At 39.4% G+C, this 21,363-nt stretch overlaps 1 protein-coding gene across 1 annotated transcript in view; it reads right to left on the minus strand.

Moving 5' to 3' along the window:
• LOC115776755 (para-nitrobenzyl esterase) overlaps window positions 1-17,587 on the minus strand; it is a 29,214-nt gene extending 11,627 nt beyond the window's left edge. The window contains exons 1-8 of the mRNA XM_030724520.1: window positions 17,476-17,587; window positions 13,722-13,992; window positions 12,689-13,109; window positions 10,603-10,710; window positions 8,409-8,605; window positions 6,585-6,784; window positions 6,444-6,502; window positions 4,055-4,222 (exon numbers count right to left, since the gene is read on the minus strand). Coding sequence (XP_030580380.1) covers window positions 4,055-4,222; window positions 6,444-6,502; window positions 6,585-6,784; window positions 8,409-8,605; window positions 10,603-10,710; window positions 12,689-13,109; window positions 13,722-13,985 — 1,417 coding nt within the window. The 5' untranslated portion in view covers window positions 13,986-13,992; window positions 17,476-17,587. The remainder of the gene's footprint in view (window positions 1-4,054; window positions 4,223-6,443; window positions 6,503-6,584; window positions 6,785-8,408; window positions 8,606-10,602; window positions 10,711-12,688; window positions 13,110-13,721; window positions 13,993-17,475) is intronic.
• Window positions 17,588-21,363: the final 3,776 nt, after the last annotated feature.

The following is a 21,363-nucleotide window of genomic DNA, read 5'->3' on the forward strand; positions in this document are numbered from 1 at the left end:
ACCAAACCTACATGAAGCACAATTGTGTTATACTGCAAACTCATTCAAAAGCTGCAGCAGCTAAGGAGAAAGAAGGGAACTTGATGACTTGTTATTCTGAAAAGAAAACAACTTGTAACATACACTTATGTTACATCATACTAATATGCTGCAGGGCAGACCACTTCACTTCTGGTGTCAGCCGAGAAAGAAAGCACTGGACTCAAGCAGAGTAGACTGTACGTAACATGGTAGTTTTTTTTTAACTTTCTATGCTTCACTTTTAAAATCTGGGTACAAGCCAGTATGTTGGCATAGCTACAGTGTTGACTTAGCATGTATTGTTGTTGAATTTAAACACTGCTGACTGAGGTGGATGTGTTGGTCTCTAATGATTGGTTAGGGAGACTCAAGTCCCCCCCACCCCACCCCCACAGATACTAGTTAGAGTGGAGACAAAGTCCAACCAGAGATGGAAATGAGGCGTAATAATTGGCAACTCAGTCAGAAAATGGACAAACTTTATTCATCCAACCACCTACATTTCAAAGTGTGATATGCCAGTAGTGTTGTAGTACTCGAGATCGGTCTTGGTCTCGAGATCGGTCTTGGTCTCGAGACCGCTTTTTGATGGTCTCGGTCTTGTCATGGACTCGGACCTTGCGGACTCGAGATTTTATTTCAAGACCAGTCAAGACAACAGCTCTGGAAATATCACTAAATTGCCAGAATATTGTCCAATTTATTTGTTAACATCTTTGCTTTTATTGGATACAAAACGTACTGATTCAAATCCAACAAAGATTGCGCTCCCCTGCCTCTCAAAGAAGCGCACCTCGCAGACTCCGCCCCAGCTAGGTCGCTGCTATTATCGCTGCTTACGCCTGTATCACTTCCCCGCAGTTTGCAATCTACCACAGAGCACAGACAGTTTCATTTACAATGTGTACGTTTGATCTCACTATGGTCACGCGTGTGCTGCATAAATCGAAATAACAACCCGCATGAACACGAGGAGAAGTGAGAGGGAAAATGAAGATCAAAGGAAAATTTCAGGCTTCCGATTCAACAAAAAAATCCCAGCATGAAAGGTAAATACCAACCTTCATGTATTTTGATACACAAACGGAAAATTTAATGCAAATTTTAGGGCTGCAATAATTCTTGGAGTAACGCAGTTCGATTATTAAAAATCCTCGACACAAATTTGTTGCTTTGATGTTTCATTTCAACTCTGCAGCTCAGGTGTCTCCGTGTAAGCGGAGCATTTCCTCCACATTAGTTCTCCATCGCTGTAACGGATTTCCGTCATTTGGAAGAAGAAAAAAAACAAACAAACAAACAAAAAAAATGACCTTTTAACACGAGTGGATCGCTGAGATGTTTTTCCACGCCCCCACTTCTCTCTGCTGTGAGTGCGCATGTTTGTATGTGCGCACGTGTTGTGCAGAGGATGTCAGCTGTTATTTTTTCTTTACGTCAGCTGTAGCCACCAGAACAGACCTATAACCACAGTGTACCGTCAAAATGTTTTTTATCAACCACCTGATCAGCAACATGAAGCAAAGAGAACTTTGTAGCTGCTCCATCCACCCTGTTTGTTTCACACAGAGAAACATCTGCAGTACGGAAGTTAAAATATGCTGATGAATTGTTAAAATGAAAAATTATTTCTTATCCAATTACTTGATTAATTGACGGAGTAATCAACTGAATACTTAATTACTAAAATAATTGATAGTTGCAGCCCTACTTGTATTCAGAAAGCCATAGTCAAACATTAGTTTTCAGCACTAGTAGAACTATGAGAGGCCTTCAAGAATAAAAAACTACAGTTCCCAGCAAGATGATGTCACTTCCTATTGTTGCATTAAAAACGTGATAGTTTATGCTCACAACCTGGTGGCTGATATTCAAATGTAGGAAATGCTTTTAGGAGCTGATTGCTAAAAAATCTGGATTATGTTTTTGTTGTGTATGTTTTTTATGTGATTTCTGCAAACACATTAGTCGAAGGAAACAGCACACATCCAAAAAAACTGATTACTGCTTTCCAGTTACATCTTAGGCCCCATCACTCAATTAACAAGTGGGAGCGGCATTTAGCTGTTAGCAATAGCTTAATTAGCATTAGCGTTAATACTGGGGTGAGAAATATTTCTTGCTAGAACCCTGAAGTTACCATGGCCACCACCAATGGTAATGGCAGAGAAGTAAGTAAGTTGTTTCTCCGCCATTAGTACATTGAGCTAGTGGTGGGCAGATCGATCCTAATATCGATAATATGGATGCCAGCGTTGGTATTGGTATTGATCAATATCAGTGTTATGAGATCGATACTTTGGCTTCAGTTTCTCTCCTGTATGCAGCGCTGCAGTTTCATCAAAGATGCAGGATGACTGTTTAAATGTCGTTCCTGTCACAGCACAGAGCAGGCACACTTTGCTCCTCCCCTCCCCACAGTGTTTTGTTATGCTGTCATGTGACGCATAACATTTTAATTGGGGGAAAAAAAAAAAAAAAAAGATCTTGCTATGAAACATTTAAAGCAAATTTAAATTTGTAGAAAATTACTGAATGAAGGGACATTTTTTATTAAATTTTTTTATTATACTTTCTGAACGATCTACCTGGAAAAAAAGTTTGCATTTGTTCCTGAGTGATGATTTTGTACACTTAATTTATGAAAAAAAAAAATTCCAGACATCAATGTATGGGGAAAATTGTTTTTGTTAATGTTCTATTGTTTCAGAACAATAACTTTTATTTTGATAAAGTATTTTCTACTTATATATAAACTTTGCCCAATTCTATCCTGGGTTTTAACTAATTAATGATCCAAAGGAAAAAAATCTCAAACAAGTTAAACTTCATGGAAATTCTTCATAATTATTAAAAAGTATTGGTATCAGTATCAGTGATAATGGCCCTGTGTTTACTTGGCATAGGATCGATACCAAATCTTGAAGTATCGCACACAACTACACTGAGCAGCATACACGAGGAGTGATTGACAGTGATTGATCCTCCTCCTTTTTTTTCGCAGATTATCGGTCTCATACTGTCGTGACAGTTTTAACAAATATGTAAAAACCAGATTTTTTTAATAAAAGTTACATCCTGCAGCTTTAATCTGTATAAGATTAAAGGCTTTAGTTCTTACTGTCGATGAGTGTTTGTCATTTGTGTTACACATTTAGCTATGGGTTTTGAAAAAGCACCCATTTTTACAAAGATTGTTGGTTTAAAAACAACACAACTTTATGTATTGTTTATGAAAGGCAGAGAAAACTTAAGACTATTATGATGACCTATGAATAATTGTTTTACATTCTGTGATAAATAATGGAAGTCACCCAGGATGATTTTATGGGAATGTGGATCTTTCAGATCAATTTCAGAAGTGATTTTGATCATGTTTCACATTTTATTGGGTCATGTAGTCAGGCACTGGTCTTGGTCTTGTCTCGGTCTCGCCCTCCCTCGGTCTTGGTCTCGAGTGGTCTTGGACCCTAAAAAAGTGTTGGTCTTGTCTCGGTCTCGGGTTAGGTGGTCTTGACTACAACACTATATGCCAGTAGCCATGGTACCTCAAAGTACTTAGATTGTAATAATATTCAAAATACACCAAAAAGACAAAGTCAACTTAAATGTCTTCTGTTTTTGCTGACTAAAAATGAATTAATATGTAATTATAATTCAGAGTTTATTAAAAATCTTCTAAATCGGGTAACAACATTAACACTGCCAACCCTGATGCCTCTACACTGTTTCCTAGTAGTTGGGTTGGTTTGTGTGACTCACCTGTTAAAAGGGAAACCTGATACAAAACGTGATAAAAGTGTCAATTTAACTTGCAGTGCAGGTCTTGCACTTATCATAAACGTCCATGATGCTAAAGTAGAAATCTGAGGGTTATTTTAGGATTTATGTATATCAGTAGCCACCAGAAGGACTCAGATACCTGCTGCCATTTAATCATCACCAACCATTGATTTGTTTCAACCAGGACAACTGATTAAAAGCTCTTTATCATGGAAGAACCTAATTACTATTACTACTACTACGAATTTACCTGCAGCCCTCTGGGCCAGGTCGTTGTTGGGACAGGTGACCCTGATGTCGGACACCATGGTGGTATAGGCCCTCTCTGGGCAGCGGTCTTTGGTGGGACATGGGGCTGAAGATGGATACAGCTCCAACGCCTTCTTGGGGAGATCCTTACTGAATGACTGAAGTTTATCTGAAGGGAAAAGACATGGGTGAGACAGACACACATACACACAGGGAATCTGTTTAGTTATTAAACACACTGTATCTATCATCCAGACTACAGTCAGAACAATCCACATTTAGTAGGAATTGAGTTAGGGTTAGTATAACAGGATTGTAGTTTTGTTGTCACATGAAATGTTCATTTTTGATTTGTTCTTTTTTTAAAAAATTAGATTTCCTGTTTAAACTGAGTTTCAGTCCCTGGCAGTATATACCAGTGAGCAGGAAGTGATCAGACAGACCAGTGGCCTGAACTATGAAGCTGGACTTTGGTCTTAGTGAGGTAAAGCTGGGTTTTCAGTGTAGAGTATGGCTGACTTCTTCATAATGTGTCTAGTATTGGAAGTAACGCTTGTATGACAACATATAACATGATAAATGGTGTCACTAGCCAGAATATTTTGGTAGAAGACATTTAAAACCTTCCTATTGACCTTCAGGAAGAAAAATATCTCCTTTTTATATTTCACTTTCAATAATACAGAAGTGAGAGAGTCATAGTATTCAGACAGATATATTTAACTATTTTATTTCTGTAAAAAAAAAAAAAGAAAAAAGAAAAAACAAAAAGAGGGCCTCTTATGAGAAAGTCTATGCACAGTGATGAAATAAGTTACAGATATTCATTGGATTACTTTTATATTCCTGGTGAAAAGAAAAAAAAAAATTTTTTTGGCAAACTAGTCCATAGCACAAGCAAGCATTTTTTTTCCTTTTATTTCTTTTTTTCTTTTTATACAGTTTCACTACTACTTGGCAGGAAGCTTGTGAGTGTTTGCAGACAAGTCTGTGTCCTCTGTTTTGGTTGCTAACAGGTTGCAGCAGTCACCAGTAGTTTTTAAACAATCACAAGGAAGCTTTTTGTTGCAGCACCCTTTTTGTGACTGTTTTCAGCCTGCAATAGCCCCAATACACATTTTTCTGCATGCACGCAGCTGTTGATCAGTCACTAAGTCAGTATGACTAAGGCCTTAAACTGGGGGTCTCAAACTCGAGGTCCGCGGGCCACATCCGTCCACGCCCCTTACTTCCGGTCCACGATTTGATGTAAAAATATGACAATTTGGCCCTTTAAGTTGCTTTTTAGGCATTTCGCTAACTCTTTCCTAATTGGAGGGGAAAGCGAAATGTCACAAAATTAACTTAAAGGGGCAAATTGTCATATTTTTGACATCAAATCGCGGACCGGAAGTAGGGGGCGTGGACGGATGTGGCCCGCGGACCTCGAGTTTGAGACCCCTGCCTTAAATGATTGCTGCCTCTCCACTCTGTGTGTACAAAAGTGCTACCAATATACACACAGGAATGCTTGTTTGGCCATCGCTGTAAAGATACTGATTCATATTAATGCATTCCAAAGCCTCTTTTTGCTGTGTTTGAACATCACAACAAAGTATGAACCCTAACCTTAACGTAGTTTCCTAAAGCCAAGTGGCTTACAACTCACAATGTGCCATCCTCCACAGCCACATTTTCAACAGGCACAATTACATACACGCATTGAGTATATCCTTATAGCTGTCCTTTTTCAACATGGTAGCTCTATGATTGCTTGCACGCATTTAGAAGAAATATACAAAAAATAACCGGGTTACACTCTCCTTAAACAGGCACCACAATACAATAATCTTTACTTATTGTAAAATAAGTAAAGATTTTTTTTGAGCTATAAATCATACAACACTACACAAGCATAATACTACAAATATAGAAACAGAAATTTGCACAATAGTTTCACTTAAATGTTGTTAGGCTAGCAAGAGTTTTTAGTCCACGTTTGTTTTTGTTAATCCATGCTAAACCTGCTTGGTTGGCTCAGTGTAGCTTTCAACAGTCTTCTGTAACTTGTTTTGTTGCTATGAACAAAAAAATTAATTAATCATATTGCAGAGCCACTGCGGAAAGCAGGAACAAAATCTGGAAAAAAGGATTAAGGCTGTAACAGCCGATGACCTCAAAAAGACAGCCTGGAAGAGGTTAACTGTCAGAGCATGATTCACAGGCTTTGCGGTTACTTGCTGCAGTAAAAATCAATAGTTGACATCTGGAGAAACTCATAGGAGGTAAAAACAGGAGGGTATACATCAAAAGGGGCAACAGACACAGGCTTTATGGTTACACCCACTTGGAAAGTGTGCTGAATACAGTCATCTACATACTCTTATTAATGTCTACACTGCAGCAGTTACCTGTTACAAACCACTCGTAGTCCCCCCAGGTCCACAGGGAGATGTTTGCAGGTGGAGGACTGTGGAGAAAACAGAGGACTAAGTGGAGACTGATCTCAGCACGAGCTAAATGTGAAGAAACTGAAGCAGGTGAGCACACACCCGAAGTCAGCCTCCTGCTGTGTTGTTCCGATGAGGAAAGGGACATCATTGTACTTTCCCTTCTTCTCCCACACCTCAAAAGGCGGAGCTTCAAGGACATAGCCGTCCACCACTGCAACCGGGCCGATGAAATGGCCTTTGGTGGGGAGGTCAGTTAGATCCTCTGCTGCCCAGGAAGGGTACTCCTCCCACGGGATGGCCTAGGAAAACATGCTTATTATTTTTAGAATAAGATACAAGAAGAAAAGCAAAAAATATATTTAACTTAAATTTGCTTGGGGAAAAAAAAAAAAAAAAAAGCTTATTCACCAAAACTGAGATCTTTTTTTTTTTTTTTTTAACATTTTTAAATTATTATTACTTGTAATATTATTTCTATTGATATTTCAAGTTTGGGCTCGGTTTGTGGCGCCTTTAATGTTAGTTCTGGCTGGCCACAAAGTTAAGCTCAGTCAATCCTTTTTACACATGAACTGGCAAATCACATTCAGGGGGCACCATTTAAGTTGTTTTAGCCTGCATTCACTGTACATCTGCAAGCCTATTTGCAGCTCACCTCTATTCCACTCTCAAGTTTCTCATTTCATGCTGTATCTGACTTAATCGTTGCATCTGTAGCCATTGATGACTGTTCTGTTCCAAACAGGACAGGACAGGCGTTATGCATTCAACAGGACACACACTCAGGAGGTAGAGCAGGTCATCTACTTATCAGGAGGCTGGTGGTTCGATCCTTGGCTGCAGTCTGCACACCAAAGTATACTTGGGCAAGATACTGAACTCCAAGTTGCACTCATAGGCGTGTGAATATGGGTGAAAGTTAGAAAGAACTTAGGCATAGAAAAATGCGCTTGTATGAATGTGGGTGAATGAGGCACGCTGTATTAGGTGCTTTGAATGCTCAAGTAGAAAAGTGGTATATAAGAACCAGTACATTTACATTTTACAGTGTCCCAACTTTTTTTTTTTTTTGGAACTGTGCTGAGAGATATGTGGTTGTCTTCGCCTATCCTGAAAGACTCACTGCAGTGTCTCTTTTGTCTTTAGGAAAATGTTATAACTAATGACACTGATAAAAAGGAGTATATAAAGAAACAAGCTTCGACCTGCAGGTTTAAAAATCAGTGTTCTGGCTCCACATGGAACACAAAAGGGGGGAAAATGTTGACATAAAATGGAACCTCTTCCTTTTCAACTATCCTGAGTGGCATCTTGAATCATTTACTGTGACATTTTAAAAACCTAATAACAGTAACCTGCAGTGTGGTGACTGCCACACTTCTAAAAGTTCAGCTGTCATCATCATTTCATGACATACATTATTCATAATTCATCCTGGGGTCATCGTCATGTTGAAATGAAGCTCTTCATAGACTAACAAGTTTGGCTTCTCCTCAGATGATTTTCAATTTAATGAAACCTTCGTGGTGTTTCGATTTGAGGGAAAACCTGTCTTTAATCATGGCTGCAAATTATGTTTAATGTCCCATTCATTCATTAACCACACAGCAAAATTAGACATGTGCAGGTCTTTTGATACCTGGATGTGACATTATAAGCCATCAAAATGAAAATGCAATTTTAAATTTGATCAAAATGTCAGAACTGATTGTAAAGATGAGCTACGAATTAGATATTTGATGAAATCCTTAAACATTAAAAGAGAGTATTACAAAAATTAAAACTTTTTGTTATTAGATTTTTTTTTTTTTTTATTACTGTCAGAAGCTCTGCTTTGACAGAAAAAGCCTCTCACTCAGATTTTTTTTTTTTTTTTTTTTTTAAACAGCAAGGCTCTAGTGAAGATTGTCTGCCTCCTCCTACCTGCAAGACCTGGCTGATAGAGAGGCGCCTCAGGCAAGCCAAATTTCTGCAGCCTGTTCTGTTCAGGAACACCAGATTGTCCAACTCTGCTTGCTCTAGTGTTGCGTTGTAGACATACGAGCCGCTCATGTCCACCGCTGCATGAAAGAGACCTTTGGCTCGTGGTGACATCATCAAGGTCCATACTGATGTTCCACCTTCACCAGAGTAAAGAACACAAACAGGAGAAGCAGCTGGTTCAACTTGATGGATTGGTTCTACTGGTTTGTCAAATTAAATACATAAATAACAAACATCTGTACTTTGAAGCTGCTCCAAATTACCTGACCTGTACAGTCACTTTCAGGACTTTTAGCAGCAGTAATTGTTTTCTGTAGGATTATCAGTCCTCTCATGTCACTGTGGATGAATATAGGCAAGCTCTTTACAACACTACTTCAAGTCATTGAGGTTTGTGGGCATTCATTTATGCACAATTATCTTAAGGTTCTGTGACAATATTTCAACTGGGTTGAAGTCTGGACTCTGGCCACTGCAATATCGTGATTCTTCTGTTTTTCAGCCATTCTGTTGCAGTTTTGCTGCTATGCTTGCGATCATTATCCTGTTGCTCACTCAATTTCAGCCACGCTTTATCTCACAGACAAGCGGCCTCATATTTGACTCTACAATACTTTGGTGTACAGAAGAGTTTATGGTTGACTCAATGATTGCAAGGTGTTCAGGACCTGTGGCTGCAAAACGAGCCCAAATCACCCCTCCAACACCGTGCTTAACAGACGGTATTAGATGTTTGTGCTGATATGCCATGCTTGGATACTCTGGATTATGGCCAAACATCTCCACTTTGGTCTCATCTGCCCACAGGACACTGGCCCTCATTAACTAATATGCTCATAAAATTACTGTCAGATTTATGACACGTTTACACCAGCCAATTTATTCTTACCACCATCAGACTCATTTTAGAATTGGTGGGCTTGTGCTTGCTGCCTGCAATCTACATACTACCTGAATACAGGCATGCTCTTTTTACCTGAAGATGTAGTGGAGACAAGCTAGTGGAGTGAATCTGTTGTAAGAGAGAACCCTGCACTGCTAAGGGAAAAAAAAGGAGAAAGTCTGACTTAAGAAACTTAAATAATAATGCCTGAGGTTGAAGGAGGAAGCCAGAAAAGGGGAAGCTTTCCAAAGTGTTTCCATGGGAATGACAACCATAAACAAATAAATAAAGTGAAGTGAAAGCGATGAGCCGGGCAAAATAAAGTGGGGACTGAATATTGTTTCCCCTGAGACATTCAATGTGGCTCAAAAAAAAAAAAAATATATAATAATAATAATAATAATAATAATAAGCAGCAGTAGCAGCAATATTCATTTTAAAGGCTTGTGCTTAAATTTGCTTAAGTAGCCATGTATGCAAGGTCAGAAAGACTCGTTTGTAAAGCATGAACAAATTTAGGCACAAAAATATTGATAAACCACTGATTTGTGCATGAAAAGTTCGTATGCACAATTTACGCACAGATTTACTTCTGCATTCTTAGTAAATGTGTCCCATTGTTCCAGAGGTCTTGTGGTTTACTCAGATGCAATCTTCTAAACCTAAGCTGTGCTGCCATGTCCTTGGGATGAATCTGCTGGGGTGCAGATACTGTGCCATTGTCAGCCACAGTACAGTATTAGTTAACAGTACAATACTGACCAAAATACTACCAACACATCTGTGATAGCTTAGCACACATTCATACAGGGTTTACCTTTAAAATTCTCTTTTTATTTATCAGTTATAAATAATTCTATGAGAAATCATTAATGTTTTTGTTTAGTCAAAGCAAACTGCTTTGGGCATTCACCATTAATGAACTTACTTTGCCTTAACATCTTCCTACGAGCAAGTGGAGCTACCACTATAACTCCAAAACATCAGGGAGTGCTAATTTGACAGCCTATAATCAAAAACACCACATGAGAAGGTCATTGTTGTTCTAATCTGTTCTTTTCACTCTTCTTTGAGGCCTCTTTCAATCAGAGCTAATCTGTTCTACCACACAGAAAAAGTCTACTAGTGTTACTGTAAAACATGAAACCCTTCAGGGAAGGTTTGAGACTGCAGCTATCACATGCATGTGACCCAGTGACACCTTTAATGCAGGTTTTTTTTTTGTTTTTTTTTTAAAAATACTGTTCATACCTGAGCTCTGTCCAAATATGGTAACTTTGCCTGGATCTCCTCCAAACACACGGATGTTATTTTGAACCCACTCCAGGGCTGCGATCTGATCCAGGAAGCCATAATTCCCTGCAGAGAAAGGAGGGGGAAGGTTGAGAAGAGATCGATTAGTTAGGTTATAATGCAGCCTTTTTTCTGATGTCCTATTTTCTCAATCAGAAACCAGCTTACAGTGGTGCTCTGACAGCATGAAATAAATATAACTTATTCCAAGCTGAGGGAGTCAGGAAATGGGGCACAACTCTGAACTATTCAAAATTAGAAGCGATAGTGCCGGAGAAGCAGCTCTAGAATGACGAAAAGCACTCGAGTGACCCGCCATCACACCATCGTGTCATGCAAGGCTCTCTCATTTAATGGGTTGTTTCACATCAGGGTCACAGTGGGCTTATTCGGGTTACGTAACAGAAATGACCCACTTGACTCACAGCACAAAAATGCAAACACGGAGGCAGAAGCCTCAGAAGAGAGCTCCATTTATAAAGATCACATTAACATTCATTAAGTATACACATCTTAATGGAAGAGTACAGACTTTTCAGCATTCCATCTCACTGGGAGCACAACGTAAACACCATAAATATTAAAAAGGGTCTGTTTAAGTGGTAAATAGCTTGTAAGAAAATAGCCCCTACAGCCATTAGAATTTCTTTAACTCTACACAATGCACTGCAACAATCTAACAGGCCGTTAAAAGCTCTCTGTAAGTATCACTTCTTCTTGAACTCCTTGACAGTAATTAGTATCTTTAACTGAGCATGTAGAAAGGTTGGTTTGTTCAAACTCTGCTGCATTTTATTCCACTTTATTTGTGTAGTAAACGACTCATGGCTCACCTCTGAGGGAACCAAATAATAATGAAAACAGACCTGAAGATGGGATTCAGACTGTGTGTCAGTTCCACACCACATACCAGCTGTATGCACTAATTGCGTCGTCGATGATGATTGAAAAAAGAAAAAAAAAAAAAGGCTTGGTTGTTAGACTGTTAGCCAAACTGTGTGACGGATCCATTTTAAAACCGGCACAGACAGTGGAGCTAATGTGGTGAAAGAACCACTCTGACCAAGTGGACAAACGGGTCATGTGTTCCTGTCGGTAAACTCACATTCTCAACCCCGTTCTCATGTCTACTATCACCAAAGCACTAAAATGACCATTAGCAAGACACAATCCAGTTTTCCGAGTCTGGATCAAACTGGATCTGATATGATGAATCATTGTCATAATCTATTATTATGTATCATTTCTAAGAAATGGCTATATTCAATGATTTTGAGTTACAATCTTTAAAAAGGGTGATGCACCAGTGTAATACCTTAACATTCCAATATTAAAGTCTTTTTCAATACATGTTATAAATACCTCAACTTTGGTCATCTCACTACGCGATTTTCATTTTTTTTAGTTTATAGTTTAAGATTATATTTAAAGTGGAGCTTATAAGCAGTTACACCTCTATATTTTATTCCTGGTCTGTACTTAAGCAGCATGGTGGAACGGCGGTTAGCGCTGCTGCCTCACAGTTAGAATACCATCTGGACAGCCTGGGTTCGATTCCACCTTGGCCCAGGCCTCTCTCGCTCTGCATGGAGTTTGCATGTTCTCCCTGTGTCTGCTTGGGTTTCCTCCCACAGTCCAAAGACATGCACTTAGTGGGGTTAGGTTAATTGGCCACTCTAAATTGCCCATAGGTGTGAATGTGAGTGTGGATAGACAAAAAAGTAGAATAGGTCCCCTTTAAAATTTTCTGAGATATTACAAATATTTTGGAAGGTTTTACACAATATTACACATTTTTTAAGAATCATATGTGAGGTCTGTCATAGCTGCTGCTCACAAGTTTCTGATAAATATTCTAAACATTTTGTGAATTTGAAGTTTCTTTTGCATAAATCGGGAAGCTTAGCTCAGCTGAAGCTGCAAATATATGATGCACTAGGTTGCTGTGGAAAATAGACAGCATGTATACAGGCTCCAGTACAACAGACATTTACTTTAATGAGCAGTAAAACAGTATTTGCACTGGTGTTCATCGCTGACTAACCTGAGGTGTTTCTTGGAGAACCTTCTGTCAGCATCCTTAGAGCAAGAAAGCCAAAGGCATTGAGTCTGTAGTTGAAGCTGACATAAACCATTCTTGTGTCGGCAGCAAGCTTCTCCGTGGGCGAGTATCCCTGCTCTCCACCGCTGAGCATGTGCAGGTATCCTCCGTGGATCCAGACCATGACAGGAAGCTTAGCATCAGGCTCCAGCGTGGGGGTCCACACGTTGATAAAAAGGCAATCCTCCTGGCCCATCACCTTCCCTGCGCTCGACAAGGGCCGCACCTGAGCACACATGCTGCGGAAATGGCCTGCGTCGGTAACCCCGCTCTTGCATACCAGTTTGGCTGGAGGAGCCCAACGCAGGTCACCGATGGGTGGAGCGGCATAGGGCATGCCCTTAAAGGAATAGGCTCCATCTTTCTACAAAGAAAAGATTAAAAAATGACGTTAAATAAAAATTAGTAAATCAGAGGAGTATGACGATAGCTTGAGCCACAAAATGTTGAACTAAAACTGTGCATTTGACATTTGTTGTATTTCTAATCTCTGCTGCAGCAAAGTTAATGGATACAAATACTTAAAAAGAAGTTTTTGCTGGTTTTTTTTTTTTTTTTTAATACTGATCATCTTTGTGTAATCCATCCAACCACAATCAGGTGGAGAGATTTTAGGAATTATGGAAAGTACATTCAAACTGCAGTATTAACCAAACTCTCCATTTTTGGAAACATGAGGAAAAATACTAAGAGTGTGGAAATGATTATAAAAAATAAATATGGTATATGAATTAAGCTGAGCACTTAATGCATGAAATCTATCTTGCAGCAGAAAAATACATTTGTCATTATAATCTCAACTTTGTTACTTCTGTAGATGAAACATAAATGCTGTGAGCTGTCGCATCTCAGGGAAGCGAAAGCAAGGTTAAGATTGCATTTGAATTGGTGTCAACTGTGGACACAAGGAAATTAGGTGAAATGAATTAAAAGGTAGTTTAAAAGCAAAACAAAAAAAAAATTAGTATAAACTCACATTTCTTCCTCTGAAGTCACCGCAGTCTGTTGACACCTGGGCAAGTCCCAGTGGAAGTGTCTGGGCCACATAACCCAGGTAGGCAGCGAGAACGAGCAGAGCCAGCACCCCGAGGCAGATCAAGAAGATGCAGCGTTTGGACAGCACCAGGAAAGGGCTGATATAGTTTCTGTGACGCACATACTGCACCTCCTCCTCATCCTCCTCCTGCACCAGGTAGCGGTACTCGGCCCTCTCTGGAACCTCAAATGCATTCTCATTCATCTTCACTCTGGGTCAGGAAACAGAAAATAAAATTTTGACTTCAAATGACTTCATGGTTCATGGCAAGTCTTCCACATACTGAAGCAGTAAGATAGCCCCAGAACATCACACTACTACCACCATGTTGGACTGTTGCTGTGATATTCTTTTTATGAAATGCTGTTAATTTTATGCCAGATATAATGGGACACAAACCTTCCAAAATGTAAAACTTTTGGGAAAAAATTCTGACAAGAGAAGTCTTGGGGCTCATCTAGATGGTTTTTTTTTTTTGTTTGTTTTTTTTTGGGGCAAAAGTGAGACCACCCTCTGTTCTTTTGGGTGAGCAGCAGTTTTTGCCTCAGAACACTCCCACTCTCTCACTGTGGTTCGCTGGAGTTCCAAAGCCTCAAATGTTTTGGTAAACCTTTCCAGATTGATAGATTACGTTTTCTGTCATCTGTTCTTGGGCTTTAGATCGTAGCATGATGTGTTGCTTTTTTGAGATCTTTTAGCCGTTTGCCAGTCTAGTACTTAAGCAATTTCTTGATTCAACGAGACTCAAAAGATTATGGTATGGCAGTGAAAATGAAATCTGTGTTCCAAAAAATGTGGTTAATCAGTTTTTTCATGATAATGTGTGATGAACAGGAACAATTACTTTTTTTTGTTTTGTTTGTTTTTTAAACCACTGGGTCAGGTAGAGTTCATTTGATGATCTGAAACATCTAAGTGTAAAAAAAGAAATCAGGAAAGGATCAAGTACCGTATTTTCCGGACTATAGAGCGCACCATACTATAAGCCGCACCTACAAATTTTTTGGAAAAAACTGGAAACGTACATATATAAGCCGCACCGGGCTATAAGCCGCTGGTATCTCCGCCGCTCTCGGTTTTCCACAATTACTCGGCACTCAGCAGAGGGGGACAGACAACCCCAAATTTGAGTTATAACAAGTCAATTCACCATTGATTCGTTCACGCCGAGCTTACGTGCAGCGGCTCTATTTCCCTCCTGTAGTGCCAGGTCGATAGCCCTCAACTTAAAAGCGGCATCATAGGAAGTTCTTTTTGTGGTTTCCATGATGAGGGAGTTTGAAAAAAATCTCTTTTGTGCCTGCTGCTAGCACTTGTTGGCGCTTTCTTCTTTGATTTCCAACTTTGACGTCCCATGATTCATATCTTGCTAAAGAGCCCCCTGGTGGTTAAAGAAAAATCCACAGAAACGCCGCACCGGGCTATAAGCCGCATGGTTCAAAACGTGGGAAAAAAGTAGCGGCTTATAGTCCGAAAAATACGGTATGTTTACACAGCACTGAGAAACCATAAAAACAACCTTTAACTTCCATTTTTGCTTATTGCATTGGTGAGTTGCCGCTCTGTATTAATTACATCACCCACATTATCCCACACAAACATACAGTTTGTTTATCTTCACACAACAATATATTCAGCGTTTAACTTGTAAAAGCAATGTTTTGGACTCTTTTTCCCCCCAATTCTACATTTATAAAATAAAAACACTAGTTGCTTCTCAAATGTGGCATAAACAAAGTAGATAAAATATAAATGGTAAAGATTTATGGCAACTGTGAAGTAAAGCAGAGTATTGTGCAAAAGTCTTAAGCCATCCATCATTTCATTATATTTTGCTAGGAAAATAGGAACTGGGTGCAGCAATTTACTAAATTGTACAAAAATACTGGAAATATAGCACATAAGGCAAAGAGCGTTTGTTCAATTCTAATGAACTTGAAAGTCAGCATTTGGCATGATGACCTTTATTCTTCAACACAGCCTGAACTCTCTAAGGCAGTTTTCCTGTAATATCTTTAAGCAGTCTTCAGGAATAGTTTCCAGGCTTCTTGAAGGAAATTTCAAAGCTCTTTGGATGTTGGCTGCGTTTTGTTCTATTCTCTGTCAAGATGATCCCACACTGCTTCAATAACATTGGCTTCTATGCTCTGGGGTATGTTTTTACTGCACTGGCATAATTGCCTGCTGAAAAATTAAGCCAGTGCCAAAGATGCTTTACAGCTGGTATTGCATTATATATCAAAATCTGACAGCACTTTTCTGTATTTATATTGCCATCAATTTTGACAAGCTCTCCAGCACCACTGTCTAAAATGCAGCTCTCAAACCATGACAAAGCCTCCACCGTGTTTTACAGATGACTGGAGACTCACTGCCGTACCTCCTCTGTACACGTTGACAATATGAACCAAAAGTTTCAATTTTGGATTCATCACTCCATAAATCCATTGCCACAGATTTTGAGTCCAGTTCTTGTGTAATTTTAGCATGCATGCATATAGATAGATAGATAGAGATAGAGAGAGATAGAGAGAGAGAGATAGAGAGAGAGAGAGAGAAAGAGAGAACTTTTCTCCCTGTTCCCCTTCCTTAAGAATGAATTCTTTACAGCCACCCTTCACTGGGACCACTTCTTATGAGGCTTCAATGAACAGTAGATGATCAGCTGAAGGGCGAGATGCACTTCTTGGATCCTGTGTCAGGTGTTTGCTGGATTCTTATTTCCCCATTTCTTAAGGACATGACTTTCAGAAACTGTTCAATATTTTTTAAGGACATTCTGGATACCATGGCAAGGTATGCCAAATTTCCCTGACGGAACCGTCCCGAAGGGATTAATAAAGTTTAATCTAATTTTCAGCTAATAGCACTTCGGGAATCACCTTAGTGGTGCAAAAATATTTTATGTCTGTCAAACTCTTGTCTTTGGCATTTTTCACAGATTCAACTAAAGAAATGGGAACAAATGTGCTTTGTAACAGGCTTCTAGCAACAAAAAGCCTAAAGATACAATTTAAAATTGGTCTTTGCTGAGTAGTCTGTTACTTGTTACTGTTACCGGTTCATCTCTTGAGTTTGGTGCCTTTTTTAATGCTTGAATGATTCATAGGTCAGTGTTCAGTGCCTTAATAACAAACAAGAAAACAAAAAGATTCCTGTGAAAATGGTCAGGTACAAGGACTTGAAAATAACTGAAAAAGCAGACAATGTCCAAAAAACAAAACAAAACAAACTATTCCTCAAGACTACGTTAAACTTTACAAGAAAGTCTTGAAAGCAAAATTTGAAGAAACGAAGAGTGGCTCACGACTTTTGCACAACACTGTTTACATGTGCAGAGTACTAACTACAAACACACAAAAGGAAAAAGAGGGAAAACCACCGTGCGGAAAACAATAAGCGGACGTTCCAACAACAAGAACACAACTAGTACAACATGAGGGTGACTCGGTAACTGAAGTCAGACTGTCCAGCAGCTTTCTGTTGTACTATCTCACAGCTACCCCTAAAAGTAGACAGTAAGTTGAAAAAAACAACAAATACACACGTTTTGTTTTTGTTTTTTCGATCTGACATGAGCGCAAAAGTGAGTTTCTCAGCTGTTCCTCAACCGGAACTCTGGCTCGACAGATTTAATCTCAGCGCCTCAGGTAACTGCAGGAAAAAAAACTAACATTACAGTTTCATTACTTACCATGTCCGATAAACTACCAAAGAACGGAAGAAATAACACACTCCCAACAAACCAAAGAAGTTGACGCATTTAGTTTTCCAGTGAGCGGAGCGCGCATGTCCACAGCCCTCCTTATTTATGCAAAACCTTTAAAGGAACACTTACGCTTTAAAAAAAAGTTCTGTTCCCCTCCTTAACTGTGTGAACCCACAAAAAAACTGTAGCTGCTTCACAATAAACGATTCAAACAGTCAGTCTGAGAGGAGAATGCACAGTTTTAATGTTAATGTTGTTTTTTAAGGTTACTCTGAGTCACTGCTGATGTTCGCAGTCCAGAGCATAACCAGTTCCCGCACGAGCTCAGATGGACATCATAGATTGTGTACCAGGACTACCAGCGCATAGTCATGTAGGAACTTTGTTATCTCATTAACAAACTAATACGCAGTGAGTGTCGATAACGCTCTCTATGAAGATCGTGTCTATAATGCATTCTAAACACATTTGTAGGACACGACAATGCATCTCTGGAGCTTGAAAAAGGCCGACTGGACTTCTTTTTGTTTCTTGAAGACGTTTCACCTCTCATCGCCCCTTTCAAGCTTCAGAGACTACTATGACCTGGATGACTGAGAACCTACACAGACGTGTGACACTACAGTGCATTTACAGCGCTTCAGAAAACTCTTATAAATGCATCTGATAATTTATGACAACTTGTGACAGTTATATAAAGTATTATAAAATAGTTTGTCTCTGTGGCAGGACACAAAGAAGAGATCTAATGTGTCATAAAGATTATATTCTAAGTGTCTAAGTCAAATAGAATCATTATAAAGATCAATCAGTGGCTTTTATGAGCTGTAGGTGGCAGAACTAAATGTGGTTATTAGCAGTTGTTTGATAATAAAACTTATAAGCAGACACCAACACCTGCCCACCAAGGACAGCATCCAGTGATCCAAGACCAGGTTAGTATTTTACATATTCCCACTACAGGTGCTGAATGTGCAACAGAGAGTGAAGCAGGATGCTGCTTGAGTAAAAAAAAAAAACAAGAGAGCTGTATGTGAGAACCACAGTCAGTATCAAAGAAGGACATAGACACCCTGATGTCACCCACTGGTCCCCTTATGAAACCTAAAGATGAATGTTTGCCATCTTGATGTTTTAAAACCAGATGTGAGAAGAGAAGGGTGGATCTGACTGTGAAATCACATGCCTTCATTAACCAGTGAGCCAATCTTGGATGAGCTTCCTTTCTGACCAAAATTTACAAAATGAACCTAACGTTTTGTTCAAAAAATAAGCGTCTGAGCCCATAAACTAAGCAAGTGTTTATAGTGGTCGGGGCAGACAGTTTTCCCCATAGACTTGTATGGGAGTGGAAGTCTTTTATATAGATAGGAAAAAGTATGTTTGATACCAATATTTCCAGAATTTTTCAACACCAGGATGTGTTTTTAATACTTCCTATTACTTTAAAATACCAAATAACCAGGTCAAATGAAATGTCATGAAAAAAGATCAAAAGATTTCTTTCTCCACTCAGCATAAACTTGGACCAAAGCCTCCTTGTCCAAGCATGCCAAGCTCCAGGTAATGTACTTCGCCTCAAAGTGAGCTACACAAACACAGATACATGTTTTACTGTAGTAAATGGTAAATGGGCTGGTCCTCATATAGGGCTTTTCTGCTCTACTTGAGCACTCAAAGCACTTTATACAAGATGCCTCACTTCTTATCCCCCTCACTTGCTTACCTAAACCAAAATATGTAATGATGTTATCTTGAGATTGATTAAAAAAACAGTTTTTACATATGAACTTCAAGATTTATGTTTTCCTTTTCTCACATGCAGGATACAGCAGGAAACTGTTGAATTCAGACATGTTTGCATGACTAGAAATACTCTGGTTTATCTGAAGGTGCTGACAGGAAAGAGCATGCAGAAGGAAGCACAAAAGATCCCCAATTGCCAGCTGTGAATTCTCACATTGCCTCACTGTTATCGTTAACATAACTTTTCTTAAGCAAAAAGAGAATCCCAGATTCTTCCACAATATTCACCTTTCAATTTCTTTGGACACAGTAATGTAATGTGGAATGTATCCAATCCTACACATTTGTGTCTGTTTATGTTAGCACTTGCTAGAGGGATGTTAAAGAGGGTGGCCATCATGTAAATACTCAGTCATAAAAACATGTCCATCAGCTGCTAAGAAGCTCTGCTTCACATTTTAACAGCGCACCTGGAAGCTGAACACAGCTCCAAAACACTGTTGGTGAGACTGTTGTGGAGGAGACCGATGCTGTGCTACAACTCAGAAATGATTGTTTGAGTACTGAAATGTTTGCATTTGTGCAAGGCTTATTGACCATTTGACTGTAACATTTTGAGCCCTGAATTTGACGTCTGTTTGCATCAAATTACTATGATTACTGTTAGTGAAAGAAATTCACTACAGGTAAGTGTGGCAAGTGTTGATGGAAAAAGGCTTAAAACCTGCAGGCTAATAGAGAATTTGCAAACCTGACTAAACAATACCAGCTTAAGCTCACTGTTATTGCCTATCACACTTTCAGTTTACCTCTCTTGTGTGTGAATCAGCGGGATGAGCTCCCACTGCTTGGTATGGACACTGATGGACTGCTGTAGGCTGGGGAGGGGTCACAGGTGCGCTCCCTGTTTGTTGTCTCAGCAGCTTGTGATGCCAGCAGCTTCTCAGCTCTGTCCTGCTCCTTCCAGTTAGTCCCCCTGATGGCTTCACTGGACTTTGTGCAGCTGGGTCCACTGGCACACCTCAGCCTTTTTCTGAGGGACTCTGGTGTTGTGCTGGCCACAATAAATTAGTATAATTTTTATTTAATAAAATAACATATACAATATAAAACACCCAGAAGTGCACACAAATGTTTTTAATTGTTTAACTTGAGTTAAAATGTGAATACAGGCCGTGGTCATGACACTTTAAACAAGTTACTGACTTTGACAGCTGAGCTGTGAAATCACAGCAGCATCATACTGCAAATTAACTCCATCTGATAAAGTGACAGAAGTCAGTCAGTGAGTCCTAAAATTGTATTTCATTAAAATGTGACGAATCCAGCAGTGAAAATGCATTTCATCTGAGTAAATCATCTTGTTGATGAATGCTACTGAAAAAAAATGACGGTTGAAGAAATCAATCAATCAAGATGATCCCACACTGCTTCACTAATGTTGGTTCTGGGCTCTGGGGAGGCCAGTCCAACATGTTTGGATTTACAGTGACGCTGTGTGTCAGCTAATACCAACAGAGGTCCCAAGCCCCTGAGTGCCAAGTTTTGATGCTGACTGAATTAATTAAGCTGCCAATTATCTACTCGCACATAATGTTTGTGTAATCAAATTAAACACCTTTCTGTGATTTTAGTGCCCAACAAACAAAGAAAACAAAATGTACAAAATAAAATACTATTCCCTTAAAAGTAAATGAGGCCCAGAGAGTGAGCTGCTTGACAGAGGTTTGAGCTCTTAGAGTGCTTCTTGTTGTTGATGTTTCTTTAGTATCCACTTTTGCAAGTGGATAAACAAAAAAATCTTACCAAAATTCTTGAATTGCTTCCAGTTCCAAAAAGTGAAATCAATGTTGAAGTGCCTTAAACTTGCAATCTTCTTAATGGCCACCAGGATGCAATGTAGTTGTAGTGCTGTAGAAGTCTATTGAAAATGCTCCTTGTCCCTAAACTCTTTCCTGATGAGTTTATGTACTCAAACACACTCTCCTCTCCAGTACCCTGGCATAGACTTTCCCATGGAAGTTCAGGTGTGTGAACCCCCCTTTAACTGAAGCACACCCTATGGTCACTAATCTTACTAAGGGGGGGGGGCGCCTGGGTGGCTTAGTGGTGAAGCCGGCGACATAC

Source organism: Archocentrus centrarchus, unplaced genomic scaffold, assembly GCF_007364275.1.
Source record: "Archocentrus centrarchus isolate MPI-CPG fArcCen1 unplaced genomic scaffold, fArcCen1 scaffold_37_ctg1, whole genome shotgun sequence".
In the NCBI taxonomy this organism is placed as follows: Eukaryota; Metazoa; Chordata; class Actinopteri; order Cichliformes; family Cichlidae; genus Archocentrus; species Archocentrus centrarchus.